At 44.9% G+C, this 23,303-nt stretch overlaps 1 protein-coding gene across 1 annotated transcript; it reads left to right on the top strand.

The window, feature by feature from the left end:
• Nucleotides 1–708: 708 nt before the first annotated feature.
• Nucleotides 709–22,514, top strand: LOC139570999 (acylphosphatase-2-like). The gene is made up of 4 exons (XM_071393430.1): nucleotides 709–1,040; nucleotides 9,252–9,268; nucleotides 9,759–9,861; nucleotides 21,990–22,514. Exons 1-4 carry the CDS (start codon nucleotides 973–975, stop codon nucleotides 22,102–22,104), a joined length of 303 nt encoding a protein of 100 aa, XP_071249531.1. The 5' UTR covers nucleotides 709–972; the 3' UTR covers nucleotides 22,105–22,514.
• Nucleotides 22,515–23,303: the final 789 nt, after the last annotated feature.

Here is a 23,303-nt window from a genome sequence, read left to right as displayed (position 1 = left end):
CAATAATTGCAACCTCAGTGTTACATACGCCTCTAGGAAGAGGGAACGCAACACCCTGCTACAACTCCACTCCCCGTGGAGTGAAAGAGGTATGGGACTGTAGGTGCGAGTAAGGATGACAAAGGCAGAGAATTTACCGTTTACTGGGAATTTATTCCTTCACACGGTAATATGCTTTCAATTGTGGGGAAAAGGGGCTGAACGGAACCAAAGCAAAGAAAGTAAATGTCAAAGCCTCCTCTCCTACCTACCCACTACTTACCTAGCTTAGCACCACCTGGTGCGCTAACCAAAATACAAGGGGGTGGTCCGCCCAGGTCTTACCTAGTGTATATAGACAGTAAATACTACGGGTTATGTATGCCCGCAGGCCTCTTGCCTAAGCACTCCCTAGGTGCCTTCCCCTTCCCCCCTGGGAACAAATGAAACAGAATAATACAAACAAGTTCAACAATCAAAACAGACCTTTGGACATAAACATACCTCCGCAGGACCGCTACAAAATACTTCACAAAAAAAAAAAACTAACTCAGGACATTAAAGAAGCTCTCTCTCTGAGCAACAAATAAACACAGAATACAGGGCATAACCATACACTCTCTCTCTCTCTCTCTCTCTCTCTCTCTCTCTCTCTCTCTCTCTCTCTCTCTCTCTCTCTCTCTCTCTCTCTCTCTCTCTCTCTCTCTCTCTCTCGCTCGCTCTCTCTCTCTCTCTCTCTCTCTCGCAGTGCATGCTGGGTGTTTTTGGAGTTTGAGTGTTTGGTGTGGAAAGCTCTATCCTAACTAACTTTCTTGATTCTTTTCTTTACATGTTATTTTCTATGGTGGAGGGTTAATGCAATATTTGTTTTAGCGGTATCCAAAGTTTTTTTTCAAAGTTAGGGTGGAAGAGGACAGAGTAACTTTCCTGGGGTTTGGAAGTTGTGCGCGATGGCTTCTCAGCCTAGCGCGGAGGAGACGCTGTCTATACAGCATGGATTCAGGTGTGTTCCTGAGAACGGAGTTAAGGTGGAGGAGGTTCTGCTCGCGGTCGGTGAACAGGTAGGAGCTGAGTTTATACATTCTGCTTCTAGAATGAACAAAGCTGTGGTTGTGTTCATGAAAAGGGCTAATTTGGTCGGTAGGCTAATTGCTAGCGGAATATTTGTAAGGGACGTGTTGGTGTCAATTTCACCTCTCTCTACCCCTTCAACAAGAGTTGTAGTGGCAAATTTGCCTCCGTTTATCACGGATGATCAAATTAGGAAAGAGCTGAGTCGTTTTGGTAAGTTTGCTAGCGGTTTCCGTGTACTGTCAGCAGGGTTTCAGGCAGATGCCGTTAAACACGTTGTTTCGTTCCGGAGGCAAGTGTTTATGTTTCTGAACAACAACGAGCAACAGCTAAATGTGCATTTTAAAGTGAGGCATGGGGAGGGGCTCTATGCAGGTTTTGCCAGCACAGATAGTCTACGGTGTTTTGAATGTGGGGATTTGGGGCACAAGAGCTTTGCGTGCCCACATAAAGGCCGTAGACAAGGTGAGGATACAAGCGCAAATGGGGGAAATCGAGGTAAAAATGCAGGGGGTAAGGAGATGCAGACAGCAGAGGCTGGGCCTAGTCAGTCTAGAGATGGTGGTGTAGATGAGGCTGGGCCTAGTCAGGCTAGAGATGGTAGGGTAGTGGAGGCTGGGTCTAGTCAGGCTAGAGATGGTGGAGAAGCAGAGGCTGGGTCTAGTCAGGCTAGAGATGGTGGGGAAGCACAGGCTGGGTCTAGTCAGGCTAGAGATGGTGGGGTAGCTGAGGCCGGGCCTAGTTATGCTATGGAGGGTGGTGTAGAGGGTGCTGGGTCTAGGCAGGCTATGGATGGTGGTATAGCAGAGGCTGAGTCTAGTCAAGCTATGGATGGTGAGGTAGCTGAGGCTGGCCCAAGTCATGCTATGGAGGGTGGTGTAGATGATGCTGGGCCGAGTCATGCTATGGAGGGTGGTGCAGATGATGCTGGGCCGAGTCATGCTATGGAGGGTGGTGTAGATGATACTGGGTCTAGTCAGGTTATTCTAGTGGATGAGGAGAGTATAGTGGGGAAGTGTAAGAGATTAGGGGGGGAGGAGGAGGGTGTCAAGAGGAAAAGGAAAAAGGGTGTGGACAAAGGCACCATGGAAATGTTGCCTGTTGCTGTGGGTGAGGCCCTAACCAGAGAGAAAGGGCAGGTGGTCAGGGTGGGAGATAGAGAAGAGGAGGAAAGTGAGTCTGAGGAAGAGGATGAGGAGTTATTTTTTTCAGACTCCTCTTCAATTGGCCCGGAGCTGACAGCCAGTCAACCAGAGGGGTCTAAGTACACGTTGAGAGAACTGACAAGGTTCCTGAATGAGACTAAGGGGAAAAAAGTTAATCTTGAGGCTTTTTTTCCTGATTCTAGAAAGTTTGTAAGATCAGTACAACATGCTATGAGAAATGAGGGGCATGGTGTCCTCTCACCCAAGAAACGGTTTAGGTTGAGGAAGTGGGTCACAACAGTGCGTAAAGGTTTACCTTCAGACACTGTTTAAATGTTTAATTTCTTACTGACACTGGGGCTTTTTGAGCTTTCCTATTGGTCTATTTCTCTGCTGGCTTTTCTCCCACTTCTTATGGAGACTCTTCGGGTAGGCTCGCTTAATATAAATGGCGCCAGAGATGCGGGAAAGAGGAGTGTGTTGGGTGAATATGTAAAACAAAAGAAAGTACAGGTGTTGTTTCTGCAGGAGACGAATAGTGATGTGGTGAATGAAGTTGATTGGGGGCTCTGGTGGAAAGGGGCAAGTGTGTTGAGCCATGGGACAAATCTTAGTGCAGGGGTGGCAGTCCTTTTTGCACCGGGTCTGGCTGTAAAAATTTGCTCCTCAAAGGAGGTGTGTAGGGGCAGGTTGCTTGTTGTTAAAGCAGAAATTAACAACATGGGTTTTGTCTTTATAAATGTGTATGCGCCTAACACAGGGAGAGAAAGAGGGGTTCTTTTTGGGAGTCTTAGACAGGAACTCTCACAAGTAGCGCCTGAGGAGACGCTGGTGATCGGAGGTGACTGGAACTGTACAATGGATTTTACAAAAGACAGAAATGGGGAAGAGCCTCATTCAGTGTCAGTGGGAGTGTTAAGGGACATCTTTAATCAGTTTGACCTAGTGGATGTTTGGAGAACTAAACATCCAAACACAAGACAGTATACGTGGGTGAAGGTTTTTGGGGCTAGGGTGAGTGCAGCTCGACTTGATCGTTTTTACATGTCCAGGAATCAGAGCAATAGGCTGCTGGGTGCTACCATTCACCCAGTGGGGTTTTCGGATCACCACATAACCATGGCTCGGCTGTCTATTTCACCAGGGCCCCGGCAGGCATCTTATTGGAAGTTCAATGTAAAGCTCTTACAAGATGCCACTTTTTGCTCAGGTTTCCAGACTTTTTGGGAAAGATGGGGGCAGCGAAGAGAGGAGTATGAGTCTCTGAGTCAATGGTGGGATGTGGGGAAAGTGCAAATTCGGCTTTTCTGTCAACAGTACACAGCTCTCTCATCCTCAGAGGCTAGGAGAGTATTGGGGGAACTAGAGCGGTGTATTAGTGAGATGGAGGTAGAGATGGTGGGGCAAGGCAATGTAGGCCTCCAGGCTAACTTAGCCGAATTACGTAGGGACCTGGGTAGTTTTTTCCAGGTTAAAGCAAAGGGAGCACTTGTAAGAGCTAGGTTCTCCATGCTCAAGGAGATGGATGCTCCCAGCTCCTTCTTCTTTGGTTTGGAAAGACAGAGCAGTGAAGCCAAGGGTATGCATTGTCTACGGCTGTCTGATGGGCGGGTGACCTCTGTGGTGGGGGAGATGCGGGAGCGGACTGTGGAATTTTATACTGAATTGTATAGGGCAGAAATGTGTGATCCTATGTGTGCTCAGGTCTTGTTCGCAGGACTCCCTAAGCTCTCTCGGGCACAGAGGGATGAAATGGACATTCCTCTGTTGTCACATGAACTGGCAGAGGCCGTAACCCAGATGTCCCCCGGTCGTGCACCCGGGGTCGATGGACTTCCAGTGGAGTTTTACAAAAAATTCTGGGGAACTATTGGACAGGATTTCTTTTGCGTGTTGCGTGAATGCGTCGAGGTAGGAGAGTTGCCGATGAGCTGCCGTCGGGCGGCTCTGACTCTCCTGCCCAAAAAAGGGGACTTGTGTGAACTTAAGAACTGGAGGCCTGTGGCATTACTCTGTGCGGACTATAAGATATTTGCCAAGGTCCTCTCTAACAGACTGAAGTCCCATCTGGACTCTATAATACACAAGGACCAGACATATTGTGTACCGGGACGCTCAATCACGGACAACTTGTTCTTGATTAGGGACATGTTGGACTTGTCGAGAGGTTCTAATGTGAACTTTGGACTGGTCTCCTTAGATCAAGAGAAGGCTTTTGATAGAGTGGATCATGAGTATCTGTTTAGTGTGATGTCTGTGTTTGGGTTTGGGAAGAGCTTTGTGAACTGTGTGAAGCTGTTGTATGCTGGGGCGTCATGTATGGTTAAGGTGGGAGGGGCGCTCAGTAGGCCTGTCTGGGTGAGACGGGGCATTAGACAAGGATGCCCTCTATCTGGGCAGCTGTACACACTAGCCATTGAGCCTTTTTTAGGACTGCTACGCAGGAGACTGCGGGGAGTGTGCTGGACAGGCATGGAGGTGGTGACAGGAATAGCAGTCTCAGCATATGCAGATGATGTTTCTGTGATGGTCAGGGATGGGCAAGATATGCAGGAGCTAGAGACCAGTCTGAAGGTGTACGAGGGAGCTTCATCAGCTAAGGTAAACTGGGGAAAGAGCAAAGCTCTGTTATGTGGGGCATGGGGGGATAGGGCTCCTCCTCTGCTTCCAGGGGGTTTGCAGTGGGGTTGTGAAGGGCTTAAAGTGTTGGGGGTGTACCTGGGCTCGGAGAGGTGGGTCAGCAAGAACTGGGAGGGGCTGTCACAGGCAGTGGTGTCAAGACTGGCCAGGTGGAGGTGGCTCCTGTCCCAAGTTTCATATAGAGGGAGGGTGCTGATAATCAACAACCTGGTGGCATCTTCCTTGTGGCATAAACTGGCTGTCCTCAACCCCCCCGCCGGTCTGCTTGCAGACCTGCAACGCAAGCTGGTGGACTTCTTTTGGTCGGGCCATCACTGGCTGAAGGCAGCAGTGTTGTACATGACCGTCCACGAAGGAGGACAGGGCCTGGTGGAACTGGAGAGCAGGATGGCTGCTTTCCGGCTAAAGGCGGTGCAGAGACTGCTGTACCATACTGATGTTGGCTGGAGGGAACCAGCATGCGCGCTGCTGAGGAGAGCTGGCGGATTAGGGTTGGACCGGCAGCTGTTCCTCATGAAGCTGGAGAGGCTGAGTACAGCAGGTCTCTCAGAGTTTTACTCTGCGGTGCTGAGGGCCTGGCAGCTGCTAAGGCCCACACGAGAAGGGGGTGTGGAGCCTGGGCAGTGGGTGTGGGAGGAGCCTATTTTCCATAACCCAGCCATCCCTTTGAGATCGGTTCAGTCGGCCACCCTGCAGAGGCAACTGATGGCAGGGGGTTTACAAAGGCTAGGTGACCTGAGACTGCTGGGAGAGGAGGGGTGGAAAACCCCGGAGGTCTTGGCGCAACAAACAGGAATAACGTCTCTTAGGCTGCTGGAGAGATTCCTGGAGGAGGTCCAGGAGGCACTGTCTGAGCAGGTAAGGGGGGTGTTTGAGAGGCCAAAGGGAGAGGGGCCACCAATGTTTCCGCCACTGCAGGTGACGGCAGAGACTGGAGACTGGCAAGGGGGTCTGGAGGACTTGTTAGATTTTAACACTCCGAGCCTGGGGGAGTTTGAGGGGGTGGGAGGTAAAGCCCTCTACAACCTCTGCGTTAAGGTTAGGAACATTAGAAGCCTAACAGGAGTGAAGGCACATCAGTGGCAAGAGATATGTGGGGCGGAGAGTATGGTGGGTTTTAGATGGAGGGCGCTCTACAAACCCCCAGTACCAAAGAGGTCAGGGGACCTCCAGTGGAGGGTTCTTCATGGAGACCTGGCCACTAACAGCTGGTTGGCACGGGTTGATCCGGGAATTGGGCAGGGGTGTCCTTTCTGTCAAATGAAAGAAACTGTGATTCATGTGTTTTCTGTGTGCACCAGGTTAATGCCATTAATGTCTCTGTTGGAATGTCTGTGTGACAGGTTGGGGGTGGTTTTTGCTGTTGGGATGTTTATAATGGGATACAGGTATTCGAGTAAGGAGAAAGAAAAATGTGTTTTGTTGAATTTTCTGTTTGCTCAGGCAAAATTAGCTATTTGGCTAACAAGGAGAAACAGGGTCAAAGGTGGGGGGATAACAGACCCTTTACTACTGTTTAATGGTATGGTCTCTGCGCGCCTTAGGGTTGAGTTTGAGTTCTATAAACTGATCAAATGTGTGGAGATGTTTGAGGAGATATGGTGTGTTGGGGGGGCTGTCTGTATTGCTGGGGAAGATGTTTTGGATATACGGTTGTAGGAGAGGGTATTGTTTTTGTGTATGGTGATGGTGGTTTGTATCATGTGGTAGATGGAAAGGTGAGTATGGTACATGTATGCAGTACAGGATATATTTTTGTTTTTTTATTTTAGGGGGGTGGGTGAGTTTTAAATGAAATGAGAATGTTTCAATAAAGAAAGACAAAAAGTCTCTCTCTCTCTCTCTCTCTCTCTCTCTCTCTCTCTCTCTCTCTCTCTCTCTCTCTCTCTCTCTCTCTCTCTCTCTCTCTCTCTCTCTCTCTCTCTCTCTCCCTCTCTCTCTCTCTCTCTCTCTCCCTCTCTCTCTCTCTCTCTCTCTCTCTCTCTCTCTCTCTCTCTCTCTCTCTCTCTCTCTCTCTCTCTCTCTCTCTCTCTCTCTCTCTCTCTCTGCAACAACCAACATAGGACATACTAATCATCTCCCTTCTGAGCAACAGAACACTGGCTTATATAGCTGGAGAAGGAGTCTGTAATGGGATACAGCTGTATCCTAACGGGGCGGGGTCAGCTCCAATTAGCAATGGGGCCGACCAATCAGCTGCTTGGGGGAATTTCAGGAAGCCATCCTGAAACACACACATACAAACAAAACCACAACACAGAAACTGGGGAACGTAACACTCAGGAAATGTGGTTTCCACTTTGCACAATGTCCAGTGTAGTTCCTTGAGGGCCGTCGTGGTATCGGCTTGAGGGGGAATATACACACCTGTGACTATAACTGAAGAGAATTCTCTTGGGAGGTAATAAGGTTGACATTTGATTGTGAGATATTCTCGGTCGGGTTAACAAAAGGACTTGTGTTCCACTACGTTATCACAATCACACCATGAGTAATTACTCATGAAACATGCACCGCCGCCTTGCTTCTTCCCGGAGAGTTCTTTATTCCTGTCTGCACGATGTACTGAGAACCCAGCTGGATGTATGGACAGGGACACATAGCATAATGATTCTAACAACCTAAGAGCTTGTTGCTGCATTATTACACCCACTATGAACCTAAGGATGGTATTTGCTGTAGGAGGAAGCACATGGATGTTCTGGGCTTGAGCATAAAGGTTCACTTTTCTAAACTGGAAAGTATCAGTTCATGTTTAGAAAATAATGGGGTAATATTTATGCAAATACATTTTTTCTACTGGATATGTTGTATAAGAACTGTATTTTAATTTGAATGTGGTAGTAAATATGAATATATTTTAAAGTAACTGTATTCCCTTGGATATGTAATATGAGTATTGACTGGGTTTGGAAATGTGAGTCAATGTGGGTGGGAGGATTTATTTTCTGGGATCTGGAGTGGAAATTCATTCCACGGGTTAAGAAATGGCACATTTGTGCTATTTATACTTTTGCCCTCAAAGTCAGTGTGAGGTTGATGCTGCAGGCAAAGTTCAATCAGGAGTCCAGTTCAGCTCATGTTTCTGAGTCAGCAGGTCATAGCTAAGGGGCCCCAGGTTGGCAGAGAGCCCTAGTTATCATTTAGCCCAAGGTTAACACTATATTCTAGTTACTGGTAGCTCAGATAGGTAGCTTCATGTTAGCCGGTATATCAGCCTGAGACAAGCGCTAGACAGCTGCAGGTATAGAGGAAGCTTAAAGTTATCAAACAGCTGCAGGGTTGTGGTAGTTAGCTACCAAGATTGCATGGGTCATTTATCTAATAACCTATACAAGCAAGCTATTTTGTGATTAAGCATTCTTTTCAGATGTTTTCTGAATATAATATGAGTTTCACTGCTGTGCTGTTCTGATGTGTATAAGTATCTCTGTGCTTGCTGTGTGTATGTATGTGTGTGTGTGTGTGTGTGTGTGCGCTCATCTGATTTACACGTGTATTTATTTGTATGTGTTGGGTATATATCCGCTCTGCACTGTATTTTACAGGTGTAGGTTATGTTTGTTTGTATGTAATTTCAGACCCTGAGGGATCTATCAAATCAACTCTTGTTTCCATCCAGCCAGACATTTGCTGAACCTTCACCCAAAAGCTCTTTTCAACACTAACACCCTCACTAATACAGACTTTGACACTTGACATTGTTTTGCTTGTGTGCTTTCCCCCCCCAATGGCTGGCATTTACCATGGCTATCCAAGATATGAGGGTTTTAGGAAATATGTCTAAAAACAGCAGTGGAGCTGTGGGCCAAATGAGACAGGATGGTTTGTCTGCCATCTAGTGGACAAAGTGGCTCAAGCTTTTCTGTTGCCAGTTCCTCCTGACATTATTCTGGACAGCTATTGAATTCACCATGTCCAATGACGCAGCTGGTGCAAAATTGTGTTCTGTAGATTTTGAGATATTTGGCCATGTCCAAGGTTGGTGTCTTCATGTTGCTTGTAATTATTAATTGCACAGTATTTCCGTCGTGAGTGACCATACTGTAAAATGATCTGCGTTTCTTAATTTAGGTTCTTGCAAGTGTCCATTGCTCTGTGTTTTTATAAGCGTAGTGCACTTCACTAAATAAGCAAAGTAACACTTGCTTGCTAAGAGTCTCTGATTTACACTTGCCTTCAATGACACATAGCCTACAGGTTCTAACAACCTAAGAGCTTGCTACTGCATTATTACACCCACATTCTGTTTACAATCCTACAGTTAGTTATTTGTTTCCACCCACAGTACTCTTACAGTACAGTCAATATGGAACCTATCATCATAAGTGAAGACTCAGTCAACTGTATAAGCTAATAAGTGACACACCGGCCTATTATATTTGTCAGTAATCACGTTTTCTCTGTTTCTTGTAGGGGTCTGTTTCAGAATGGTAAGTTTCTCCCACAAGACCCTATAACTGAATTTCAGTCAAATGAAAATAATAAAAATTCTACTCTGCTAAATGAAGTGCCCACCCCTCGCACTTTCACAGAGGAGATGCCAACCAACAGTATAGTGCCTAGTGATATCACTCATGACTGTATGAATCATGTTCATTTCTCTCTCTCTCTCTCTCTCTCTCTCTCTCTCTCTCTCTCTCTCTCTCTCTCTCTCTCTCTCTCTCTCTCTCTCTCTCTCTCTCTCTCTCTCTCTCTCTCTCTCTCTCTCTCTCTCTCTCTCTCTCTCTCTCTCTCTCTCTCTCTCTCTCTCTCTCTCTCTCTCTCTCTCTCTCTCTCTCTTCCTCTCTCTCTCTCTCTCTCTCTCTCTCTCTCTCTCTCTCTCTCTCTCTCTCTCTCTCTTCCTCTCTCTCTCTCTCCTCTCTCTCTCTCTCGCTCTCTCTCTCTCTCGCTCTCTCTCTCTCTCGCTCTCTCTCTACACAGAAAAGGAGGGTCTGAGACTGGGTCTGTGTGGCTGGGTGAAGAACACCAACAAGGGCACTGTGGTCGGCCAGGTTCAGGGGCCTGCAGACATGATCTGTGAGATGTAAGTCCTACACCACTATCTACTGCATTGAAAAAACACCCCATGCTAACCAAGGCGCGGAACGCAGTAAAAGCTCCACAGAGTGAAAGACAGTAGGAACAACAGTCTTATTTTGCATTGAAATATGGACTTTGAAAATGTTCTAACCATTTTCAACCCTTTCTAAAAGTGATACAGAATGCAGTGCCAATCATCCCCTCCTATCGCTGATCTGTCTTAAAGGCCCTGTGTTTTATATACACTAAGTATACAAAACATTTAAAACACTTGCTCTTTCCATGACATACACTGACCAGGTGAATCCAGGTGAAAGCTATGATCGCTTATTGATGTCACTTCTTAAATCCGCTTCGATCAGTGTAGATGAAGGGGATGAGACAGGTTAAAGAAGGATTTTTAAGGCTCGAGACAATTGAAACATGGATTGTGTATGTGTGCCATTCGGTGGGTGAATGAGCAAGAAAAAAGTTTTTAGTGCCTTTGAACGGGGTGTGGTAGTAGGTGCCAGGCACACCGGTTTGTGTCAAGAACTGCAACGCTGCTGGGCTTTTCATGGTCAACAGTTTCCCGTGTGTATCAAGAATGGTCTACCACCCAAAGGACATCCAGCCAACTTTATACAACTTGTCATATGCGATGACGCTGGAGAGACGAAGCAGGTACGGGGAGTAAAACATTTAATAAAGACGGACATGGAACGAGACAGGAACAGCGTCAGCAAACTAATACTAAAGACAAAAACAATACAGCAGCAGGGAACAGAGCTGGGGAACTGACAAATATAGGGGAGGAAATGAACAGGTGATAAATGAGTCCAGGTGAGTCCACTAACGCTGATGCGCGTGATGAGGGAAGGCAGGTGTGCGTGATGGATGGCAGGAGTGCGTGATGCAGGGCAACCTGGCGCCCTCAAGTGCCAGGGGGAGGGAAGAGCGGAAGCAGACGTGACACAAACTGTGGGAAGCATTGGAGACAACATGGGCCAGCATCCCTGTGGAACGCAACTCAATATTAGGAAAGTGTTCCTAATGTTTGGTATACTCAGTATATATTTCCACACTATGAGGTTGGAATAATACTGTGAAATTGTGAAAATGATGATAATGCAATTTTAGTGTAAGAGCTGTTTGAAAAGAATACCTGAAATTTCAGCCTGTTTTGGTGGGATGGAGGTTTAGCCTGCCTGTCGACATCACCAGGTAGTATAAGTTAATATACCAATAATAGAGAGAGTTTCAAACCTCTGCCAATAACAGATAGGGATCTGTAACCTGAAAACTCCCATTAGGCTCATCCAATTAGGCCCCTAACTCAGACCACTCCAAGACAGTCCTAGCAAAATTCTTGCCTGAGAAATTGCTATTTGCTAAGACCATTTTGACCATTTTAGTTGAATAAAATAACAGTAAGGTACTTAATTGTTACCCAGAAATGATTTGATATTGAGATAATTAAAATGGCTGCATTGGGCCTTTACTCAGTGCCTGACTTGGGCAGGAGCTCACTTGAGCTCTTCTACTGCTTGAGCTCCTATTCCACTTATAGAATATTAGCTCAAAAGTATTGTGGAGCTCCTGCACCTAAATGTAAACAGTACCAGCACCCAAAATGAATACCGGCACGTATTTCAGTCCAAGTCAAGCACTGCCTTTAATGTTTTTCTCTTATTATACCAGCAGGTGGCACTATTACCCTGCATAGACCAGTTCCAGCATTCCATAGTCGTGTTATAGTCATGTTATAGAACTAAACTCAATAGAATTTAGACTTTTTGGAGTCACACTTCACTCAGTGATTGTTTTTACAATCCTCACAATCCTCGAGTCTGTCTAGCCCCATAGATATGATTGGCTTTATTCTCCTCTGTTCTGGTGGGCAGGGCAATCCCAGACCACTGCCTGCACATTCTGTAATGATGAGATAGTCTTTTGGCATAGCCTTCCACTAGAACGTCCTGATACATTCAGTTTCTCTGGGAGAGAAATATCACACGATTCAAACTGCATTTTCCTTCCAAGTTAAGTGCTATTATCCAGACCTATTATTTTGACTGATCTTTGTGTGTTGGTGTGATATGAGCTATTAATTGTTGTTGTTGTTGGTGTTGGCTCACACGTAAGCTGATTACTATGGATAATGTGTTTCTTATTGTCAGAGTTTGTCACAAATGTTCCCTTTGAGAGTCCGTTTGGGGAGGAGATGGAAACCTGCGACTGTCTGCTCTATTTCTCTTTTTCTACATTTTCTTCTTTCTCCTCTCTCAACATTGCTCTTTCGCTCTCTTGCTCTCTCTCGCTCTCTCTTGCTCTCTCGCTCTTTCTCTCGTCGATTGGCCAGGGAGTGAGTTTCTTGGTAGAGATAATCTCACCAACAGGACTGGGGTCCGGGGGTGGGTCTCTCATCCAGATGTGAATCTGATGTCATCGGGGTGGAAGCAGGTCACAGAGATTACATCATAATCTCAAGTGTGTTCCACAGAGAGCTATGGGAGGCTGCTCCTCACACCCACCCAGCCGCACACCCTCTCTAATGCTTACTGTATCTCATCACTACGCCCAGAAATTCTTGTAACTAAACACACACACATACACACACACGTTGTTGATACACTGTAGGAGACAAAGTTTTCACAGATCAAAATGATTTTAGTTTTTAGTTAACTTCAGTCTTTCAAGGCCTCTGTCAATGTGAGCCAAAACCGAGCTTTACATCTTTTCTCACTCTTAAAGGTTAATTGGTGTACAGCACACTCTTTGGAAATGCCAAGCCTTCACAGATCACACCTACCCTTTCACGAGGGATACACATTGCTGTGTGTGTGTGCGTGCGTGCATGTGTTTGTGTGTTGTTTTCTTTTACGACAAGTACAAAAGTGTAATGGCTGATCCTGTTTCTCCATAGACAGTTGAAGCAGAAAAAAACAGAACAGTGTCTTTGGGACTCAGCAGGGGTCATCTCTTCCTGAGCTCAGCTCTGTTGAGTGTTCTGGATACCTCAACCTGTAGACATGGGATCATGGATCATGGACAATGCAAACTAAACCCTGGTGCCTACTCACAAGGTCCAGCTGTGCGTGCTGCTATGGTAACAGTGTCATTCCTGGGCCATAAAACCTCTATTTAAAGAGCCCTAATGGAATTATCCCCAATTTACGCTGTCTGGTCAGGAGAAAGAGAGTGGTTTGGCCAGTATCAGTCAGCTTTTGTGTTCCCTAATATGACATGATTTCCTTCCTAATTGTTATTTTAGGCCACAGAATTCTGGGTGGATGGATGAACTCGCCCTACTATTGGGCCCAGATCATATCTGCATGGCTGCTGCATCCTTCCCCATTGAGATAATTCAATCAGCCATACAGCTACAATGTATTCTACTCAAATCATTAACAAGATTATTTCTTTAACAAATAGGTTGACAAATAATAATGTCTGAAGCTATTGGACAGTATGCAGCTGAGCTCCTGCCTTGAATTGAGTGTTGAGTGTTTTCGATTTTCTCTGAAGCTATACCCAGTACCCCCGGCGGCAGGTAGCCTGGCGGTTGAGTGTTGGGCCTGTAACCAAATTGTTGCTGGGTTGAATCGCAGAGCCGACTAGGTGAAAAATCTTTCTGTGCTCCTCCTGTAAAATGCTCTGGATAAGAGCATTTGCAAAATGATTGAAATGTACCCACCCACGTACCTGCATTTGGCCTTTTTTCTCTCATTTTCCACTGCTCTTTCCCTATCCTACTCTGTTCTGTGTTTGGATCATATTGCTTATTGGTATGTCACAAATAACTTATATGTATAGAACAGCGAAGCCACCACTGAAATCAAGCTAGAAGTCCCCACCTGTTCAATCAGTTTCCAGCTAGCTGATGTAGGCTAGTAGGCTGTAACAGACAGGGAGTGGCATATTGTTTTTATGTGTCACACACAGGGTTATCTCATTCTTAAAATCAATGAAAGTCATCACAGAAAGCACATGTGTTCCTGGGTGTTTTGTAGACTGGGAGAAAGTGGATGGTGTTTTAGCGCTCTGTATCAGTTGTACTATGTATGCAGCACTGTGGGACTGACCTGCTGCATGCTATAACTAATATAGCTCTTCTCTCTCCTGAGTCGTGTGACCCAAATCAGAACAACTTCTGTGTAGGAAGAGACCTACAAACCACCACTAGGAGGGAGGGAGGGACGATTGTTCAAGAGAGTGAGGGAGAGTGACAGAGGGAGAGGAAATTAGAGAAAGCGAAAGGGAGAAACTGAAAGATGGATTAAGGGAGAGAGAGGGAGGGAGATTGAGTTAATCTATAAGAGAGGATGAGAGATGGGGATAGAATGAGAACAAGAGAGGGAGAAGCAGAGGGTGATGAGGGAGGATGATGAAGTAGTTAGATGGAGGAACAGGGCAGTGGAGGGGTGTGGCTGTAGGTGCCACTGTTTTTCCCAAGGTCTCTGTCCATGGCGGCTGAGACCGCTGGTCAGCGAGTGGCACGGCGGGGACACAGATGGTCTGGATTCTGGCCCATTTAATCCCTCTTAGCCCTGTTTTGATGGAGCCCCAACTAAAGCCTTCGTCCTCTCTAAAGCTCTCTATAGGAATGCCACTACGCCCCCTATTCACTGCAGCTATGTGTAATGCACTGCATGCAGCTGTTGGGCTGATGACTGTTTGGGGACAGGGGTTTTCAGCCTATTATGAAGCTCAGACTGGCCCAGATGTTTCATTTTGACCTCCTCCAACTCCAATGGTAAGATTTCCTCTGGAAGGGTTTTGGATAAAGCTGCTGTTTAGGATGCTTTATCTCTTAGTGAACAAACATCCATCAATCAGTAAGGAATCCATGTAGGTACAATTCTAGAACTGGCACTGCTCATCTCATACCCTGTGTAGGGTGCCGTCTTTCGGATGGGACGTTAAACGGGTGTCCTGACTCTCTGAGGTCATTAAAGATCCCATGGCACTTATCGTAAGAGTAGGGGTGTTAACCCCGGTGTCCTGGCTAAATTCCCAATCTGGCCCTCAACCATCACGGTCACCTAATAATCCCCAGTTTACAATTGGCTCATTCATCCCCCTCCTCTCCCCTGTAACTATTCCCCAGGTCGTTGCTGCAAATGAGAACGTGTTCTCAGTCAACTTACCTGGTAAAATAACGGTAAAATAAAAAAATAAATAAAAATAAAATACCCTCTTCACATTCCTCACTCAGAGAACACACACTTCCCTTAGAAAACACACACACACACACACACCCTACCATACCTACGCTCTCCCATGAGGAATTCCTCTGTGTATGAATTCAGAAGTTACAGAGGGGCGATATTGTGTTTGTATGAACAGTACATATGAGGTCAGTATATCCCCTCCTGCTAGAGCTCCCTCCCCCTGCGCTCTCCTCCCATAAGCTCAGGGACTTTCAAGCGTTCATGCTGGGAGCATGTTGACATCAGGGATGTGGCTGTGTTCAGAGTATCAGCCACTCCCACAGATGGCTAACTCTCACTTACTTCAAATGCACTTTCCATAAGATTTCCTGCTGCTTGATGCTCTTTTTAAATCCTGAAATGTAAAGTATTTCACCAATTGGAAGACTAGGCTACAATTGAAGGGTACAGTTCGAATCAGCCATCCCACATTATAATCCATACATATTAACATAACATAGTTTGTTTTATTTTACTGTGTCACCCTGGTTCTTTTAAGCAGGAAATGTTCTAGCTGGCCTGGCACTGTTAGTTTTGAATCGCTTTGATACTGTTTTTAATCGCTTTGGTACTCTCTTCACAAGTATGTGGTACATTTTCACAAAATTCCACCCTGGTCACACTTGTAAAGCATCCATTCTTCTCATTACATTTCACAATACACATATTTTGACTCAATGGTTGTGTGGTGACTGATGTTTACAATCAAAATGAATAAACGATGACTGATTTTGAGTGAAACATTGGTTAAATCACCAAAATACAACATGACATCTTTTCAATTTAGTAATTTTACCTACCAGTTAATCCAATAGCAAACAATTAAAGATGTGTGTTTCAAATCAGCCTTAAAAGTACTATGCTACAGTACTGTAAATTACAGTAGATTACAGTTCACATTAAGCAATACACTTACAGTGCCTTCGGAAAGTATTCAGACCCCTTGACTTTTTCCACATTTTGTTAGGTTAGTCTTATTCTAAGATTATATCATTTCCCCCCCTCATCAATCTACACACAATACCCCATAATGACAAAGCAAAAACTATTTTTTTGAATTTGTTTCTAATTTATAAAAACTACGAAACTGAAATATCCTAATTTACATAAGTACTCAGACCCTTTACGCAGTACTTTGTTGAAGCACCTTTGGCAGAGATTGCAATCGAATCTTCTTGGGTATGACGCTACAAGTTTGGCACACCTGTATTTGGGGAGTTTCTCCCATTCTTCTCTGCAGATCCTCTCAAGCTATTTCAGGTTGGATGGGGAGCTTTGCTGCCCAGCTATTTTCAGGTCTCTCCAGAGATGTTCGATCGGGTTCAAGTCCGGGCTCTGGCTAGGCCACTCAAGGACGTTCAGAGACTTGTTCCGGAGCCACTCGTGCGTTGTCTTGGCAGGGTGCTTAGGGTTGTTGTAAACCTTCACCCCAGTCTGAGGTCCTGAGTGCTCTGGAGCAGGTTTTCATCAAGGAGCTCTCTGTACTTTGCTCCATTCATCTTTGCCTCGATTCTGACTAGTCTCCCAGTCCCTGCCACCACCATGCTTCACCATAGGGATGGTGCCATGTTCCCTCCAGACATGATGCTTGGCATTCAGGCCAAAGAGTTCAATGTTGGTTCCATCAGACCAGAGAATCTTGTTTCTCATGGTCTGAGAGTCTTTTGGTGCCTTTTGGCATTCTCCAAACGGGCTGTCATGTTCCTTTTACTGAGGAGTGGCTTCTGTCTGACCACCCTACCATAAAGGCCTGATTGTTGGAGTTCTGCAGAGATGGTTGTCCTTCTGGAAGGTTCTCCCATCTCCACAGAGGAACTCTGGAGCTCTGTCAGAATGACCATCGGGCTCTTGGTCATCTCCCTGACCAGGGCCCTTCTCCCCCGATTGCTCAGGTTGGCTGGGCGGCCAGCTCTAGTCTTGGTGGTTCCAAACTTCTTCCATTTAAGAATGATGGAGGCCACTGTGTTCTTGGGGACCTTCAATGCTGCAGAATGTTTTTGGTACCCTTCCCCAGATCTGTGCCTCAACACAATCCTGTCTCAGAGCTCTATGGACAATTCCTTCGACCTCATGGCTTGGTTTTTGCTCTGACATGCACTGTCAACTGTGGGACCTTATATAGACAGGTGTCTGCCTTTCCAAATCATGTACAATCAATTAAATTTACCACAGGCGGACACAAATCAAGTTGTAGAAACATCTCAAGGATGATCAATGGAAACAGGATGCACCTGAGCTCAACTTCGAGTCTTTTAGCAAGGGGTCTGAAAACTTATGTAAAGAAGGTGTTTCTAAAAACCAGTTTTTGCTTTGTCATAATGGTGTGTTGTGTGTAGATTGTTGAGGATTTTTATTTATTTAATACATTTTAGAATAAGGCTGTAACGTAACAAAATGTGTAAAAAGTCAAGGGGTCTGAATACTTTCCAAAGACACTGTATACCCAGTGAAGGCAAATAACCTTGAATGTAATGTGGATTTTAGCAAACAACAGCTAACAAAAGCTAACACAGTCAAATCAAACTCTGAAGTTACAGCTAACTAGCTCCCTTAAAATTTATTTGAGCTATTTTGCATTGACATTCATTTCCACATTAATGATGCTGCATAATTTCACCTGGTCAGAAAAATGGCTAGCTGACATCCGACACCATTAACTATCTTTGCCAGGGGGGAGATCGAATTCGCATTTTGCAACATTGCTGCCAATGTCGGATTGGCAAACTGCAAGGTTCATACAAAGCTCTGCTGTTGCAAACTAAAAGCATACACTCATAGATAAAAAGGCTCTCTAGATAGAACCTTTTGGTCATTTCAAATTTTAACTGCCATTCTGATTCAAAACCCAACTGCCATTCCATTATGGCGATGCAACAGGACGGTAGTTGAACTTGCAAATAGCCAACCAATAAGCATGTTATTTTCAATTTATTAAGGTAAGCAAACGTTATTATTTAATTGAAATATATAAAACCAAAAGTCATATAGCAAACTATAGCTAGGCTAGATAAACAAAGTTGTATTAGAATTTGAGCACCATTTGTAAGCTGGTTTTTGCTATCTTTGCTATCTAGCTGCCTAGCTAGACAGGAAAAAGTTAGGCTACTTTAATTAGCCACTTTACAAGCTAGCTAGCTAACAAATATTTTTTTTTTTATTATGGAATATGCCAAATAGAGCTAGCTACAGACCCAGCCTGACATTGGCAATTAGCTAATTGTTACTTGGAATCTGACATTGTCCCACACAATGACATCGGTGATCCCTTCATCTTGACAGGCCTGAACAATTTCATTGAGAAACAATGAGGTGTGCAGCTTTGTAGGATCCAAGTAATGGCCTATGTCCTACCACACCATCTTCAGAGATAGCTACGCACATGGAGATGTTTCCCCACGTTGTCCAGGCACTTGAACGGTCGCCCATTGGCAGATGAGGCTCTGCCCACGACGCAGAGTTTTGGCCAGGTTGAAGCCCACTTCATCAACAAAGATATACTTGTGATGGTTCACAGCAGCATCAAGCACCATCACCCTCTAAAAATATATATTTTTTTTATAGTATAGTTCCAACATGATATTGTGAAGTAGCATGTGCGTCAAATAGTAACAGCAGTACAGTATATAGTGCTCTACCTGAACATACTCAGCACGCAGTTGTTTCACCCAGTCGTTGTTTCTCTCAAAAGGCACCAGGTAAATGTGTTTCATAGATACCTGGTGCCTCTTCAAAAAGCGGGTGATTGTTGGTATGTTGATGGATGCCACATTGGCAAAGGTGTCATCGTGCTCCCTAATGGCCTGCTCGATTTCAGATGGTCGGTCAGCACACAGCCACATCCATGGGGTCTTGTCAATCCTGAGGGTAGAACAGTGTATACTGTCAATAGATCATACTGTAACATGTTTTGTGAATTTACATGCATTACAATGTCATTTACTGTACAAGTAATGAGAAAGCATAGTGCATATCCTGCAGACTTACCTGTTTTCTTGATGAAATGTTCTCATGATCAAATTGACAATTGATCTTCTCAGATTGGGGTGAACTAATCGGGTGGCCTCTGCCATGGTAAGGCCTCTGTTTACCATATGATCAACAGCGATGGCCCGGACTTCATTAGATACAACAGTTCCCGTCGTATGCCTCCCTCTCTCTGATGTCCACCTCTTTGACGGGGCCCATGTCCACCTCTCTGAGGGGCCCCTTGTCCATGAGCTATTTGATTTTTCCTCTCCCTTGCTGTCTATCCTGCTCCATGTTGAAAGAAAGTGCAAGTGTTTACACACACCCTTTTATATGGTGGCCAATTGTGGTTGCCCCTATGTGAAATCAATTAGCAATAACAAGTGGTTATTATCTATGGTTATCATGTATCATACATGTCATTTTATTGTATTTATTTTATTGAACCTTTATTTAACTAGGCAAGTCAGTTAAGAACACATTCTTATTTACAATGACAGCCTACCACGGCCATACCCTAACACGGGCCAATTGTGCGCCGCCCTATGGGACTCCTAATCCCGGCCGGTTGTTGATAAAGCCTGGAATCGAATCAGGGTCTGTAGTGACGCCTCTAGGGCTGAGATGCAGTGCCTTAGACCGCTGCGCCACTTGGGAGCCCATTAGGAGGCCACATTTAGGTGTTTATACTTTACAAACACACATTTTATTTCTGTAGTTCTCTAAATCCATATATAGTAGACAAACCAGTTAAAATCTATAGGTTTACCGAACGGTTAAGTGATTTTAACCATTAAGCGCAATTTGATTAAGAGATGGTCAAATGTTTTTAAACAAATGAGAAGAGAATCATATGAAATGTATTGTGAGCATTGCATTGTGAAAGGTTTTTCCAGATGAAATGACTAATTAGGTTTGGTGAAAAAGTTACTGTGTGATTTTTTTTTTGTGTTGTACTTAGTCAATTGAAAATATGCTTAAAGTTTTGATCTGTTTTGAGTTTTATACTAAGAGTTGTTCAATTTTACCACATACTTGTGAAAATAGTACCAAAGCGATAAAAAAAACTTGTAACTTTGTCAGTGTTGGAAGTCCAACTTCATTATAAACCATACAGAGCCATTAGCCAGCCAGGCCCAGTTAAGATTGCTCCAGATTGCTCTCCAGGAACAATGCAATGCCTTAGTTTATTCTGCAGCAGAACATTTGTTTAAAACACATTGAATTCCTTCCCATACACTGGTCTATGTTATCTCATTTCCTCAAGTGTGTGGGAAAAAGGAAACGTCCTTTCCTCTAGAGGCCTGGTCAGTCAGGCAGTCAGGCAGAGTGGATGCAGTGGGTGGTGCTCACTCAGAGACCAGGCCATTATTATCAACCCACCATCAAATGGTCAATGTTAGGTCTTGTTATAGCAGCAAATACAGTCATTGCTCTCTTGTCGCTCTCGCTCTGTCTTTCTCTCTCTGTGACACACACCACATTGTTTTTCTTTTCATGTGCTTATTAGATCAGTTCACACGGTCATGTGCTTCTAAATTGGGATAATTCACTTATTAGGGGGTGGACTGGCGAGTAGCTTTGCTTGAGAGGTTCAACCTACGAGTCAAAAACATCAATGTCCATCTATTACCAGGACAAGAAGAGCAAATGCTTTGAACAAGGAAAATAGCCACAGACACATCATATAGTACATAGACAACCCTCATTATGCTCATACTCTTTTGGGTTCAATACTCCATTTTATTTTGCAGAGTGAAGTCAGTGGAGATGAATATTTACCTGATGCAACGGCGACTTAGAGCTAACCTCTAAGCCCTGTGATTGCTGTCAAATCAGCAGTCTGTGGGCTGTGTGCGACACTAGAGCAGAGCGGAGCAGAGAATGCAGATGGAGATGTTGCCTCATCCCTCTCTCTCTCTCCCTCCATTTCGCTCTCTGTCATTGAGGCAGCTGTCGGCCAGCCGGCACGCTATGGGCAGCTATTGCGTTGTGTCTCTGTGATCTGACCGAACTCCCGTCGCACCAGACCGTGCTTCAGGATGACCACATGTGGAGCACTGATCCTCTACAATCTCTCCACTAATCTACACAGACTAGGAAATAATGTATCCCATATCGGCCATGCAGCGACTTGAGTGACAGGGCCTCAGTCTCCAGGGCTTGACCTACATGCTGTAGAGTAAGCATGTTGCCTGTTGCTCCTCACTGAGTCATGTCTCATGGTAAACTGAGGTTTAGACTCAAGACAGTGCTGAGTTATACAATTCAATTTACTTGATTATGTTTGTGTTGTGCTTTTCCCAAAGTCATTTGTCATAGAGAACACTAGAGATGGTGCCAAGAAAAACTGCCTCCTATGCACTGTACCGAGTTTGGCTGGGGCTTGGACTCAGGCTCTAGCTGAATCATTTGTCTTTGCTGACAGAAGTTAGGATCATGTTGCTGAACCATTTTTACCAGTCGGCTGAAACAGAGGTTGAAGTTTTAGTGAATGCCCACAGCTGTTTACCAGATGACAAAAATCCCAGTTTTGCAAGGGATAGGAGGGACTATATTATAGCGGATACAGTCAATCTAGTGTCACCCACATGGGTTGGCCGGCTTTCTTAGAAAGCCTGCATTCCCTTTGTCCATCTGACATGTGACAAGCCTTATTTGGCCTTGGAACTGTTTGCTGAACAGAGGGGTCTCCAGAAAACCTCAGATTCCCTACTGTCTAGAGCGTGTTCAAACTCTCAAAGTAAATTTTAGCAATGGAAGGTATGTTCCCAAGCTATAGAGAACATGGTTAGCGGTTGAGATGATAAACAGATCATGTAGTAGCTTATATTAGAGAAAATAGCCAACACAAGAACAGAGCAGAGGGATCATTCCTTATGGGAAACAGAAGCAGTGTGTTGCCTAAAGAAAGGACCATCATTGACATGAGGGTAGTGGATAACAGAACATCTCTATCTTTCTAATGGCACAGGAAGGTGTGGCTGAGTAAGGAGGGGAGTCCCAGCTGTCGCATCACCCGAGCCTCGTTCTCCAATGAGAGATCCATTGACAAGGTGGAGCTCTTTGGCTTCAAGACACGCTTCTGAGGAACTCCCTTCATCCAACGCCACTCTAACCACACCCTCTCCCGCGCTTTTACCACATCAATGTCACCTACTGTCTCTGTGGGTACCACCTTATGTTTCTAAATGCATTGTTTCGTTCCCAACCTTTCTGAAAAATACATAAATAAATGTCAAGATTTTTTGAGATGCCTAAATCTATTATGCAGACAGATTGAAATTGTGTGACATTTTTTAAAGTAGAAGCTAATCCAAATAGTTGCTCATCCAAAAGTTGTTGTCTTTTTCTCATAAATGCATTCCCCGTCTGAACATTTTGAATGTTACATTCAGGCTGGCAGAGCAGCATATATTGTCAGGCAGCTTTGTAATTTGCAGATTCTCAATGCTTTTCTTCTGAACATGTAATGCAATAAATAAAACCATTCAAGCTCGATGTTATTAGAATTCAATACAAATGCACTATTAAATAGTTAATACAAGGGACAAAATATCTTCTTTTTTTTGTCCCTTTAAGATAGAGCCTCTTACTGTGTCTCTCCTACCTGGTCTCCTCTGGTCCTGAATAATGTTGTGTAAGGTCACGTGATTGTTTACCTAATCCAATTAAACACAGAGAAATCCAGACAGTCAGACTGCACCATCATGCTGAGTTGCCAAGACACAACTGGCCAAGTCAGGAGTATTGAATAACCCATTACAGTTTGTGTGTGTGCGTGTCTGCTAACGTGCATGTGTATCAGTGGAAGCTGCTGAGGGGAGGACGGCTCATAATAATGGCTGGAATGGATTAAATGGAATGGCATCAAACACATGGAAACGTGTTTGATACCACTCCATTCCAGCCATTATTATGAGCCGTCCTCCCCTCAGCAACCTCAACTGGTGTGTATGCTTGTGTGTGTGTGTGTGTTCGTGTGAGTGCGCGTGCATGCATCTGCATGATTTTCGGTTCATTAGACACGTAGGCCTATGTGTGTGTTTATCTCCATGGCGCTTGCACCTTCTTTCTCTCGCACAAATCATCTCTCTCTCTCTCTCTCTCTCTCGACACTATGTTGTTGACTCCCAGCTGCCCCTGCCCTGACCCCTCTCTACCTTGCCTTGTGCCAACACCATCTCGTCATCACCCAGTCAAGTCTACCTGAGTAACAACATCCATTCAGGTCTGATTTTTACCCAGCATGCAGTGTGATGGTAAATCCCCCATGTGAGCAGGAGCA

Source organism: Salvelinus alpinus, chromosome 3, assembly GCF_045679555.1.
Source record: "Salvelinus alpinus chromosome 3, SLU_Salpinus.1, whole genome shotgun sequence".
Classification (NCBI taxonomy): Eukaryota; Metazoa; Chordata; class Actinopteri; order Salmoniformes; family Salmonidae; genus Salvelinus; species Salvelinus alpinus.
Note: the sequence above shows the minus strand (reverse complement) of the source record. Positions and strands in the feature narration are given on the sequence as shown.

Bases quoted from the DNA above. Each gene is read 5' to 3' on its own strand.
- LOC139570999 (XM_071393430.1), top strand. From the start codon at position 973: ATGGATTCAGGTGTGTTCCTGAGAACGGAGTTAAGGTGGAGGAGGTTC. The intron at 9,862-21,989 runs GTAAGTCCTACA...CTAATGGCACAG, and splicing joins GCAGACATGATCTGTGAGAT to GAAGGTGTGGCTGAGTAAGG.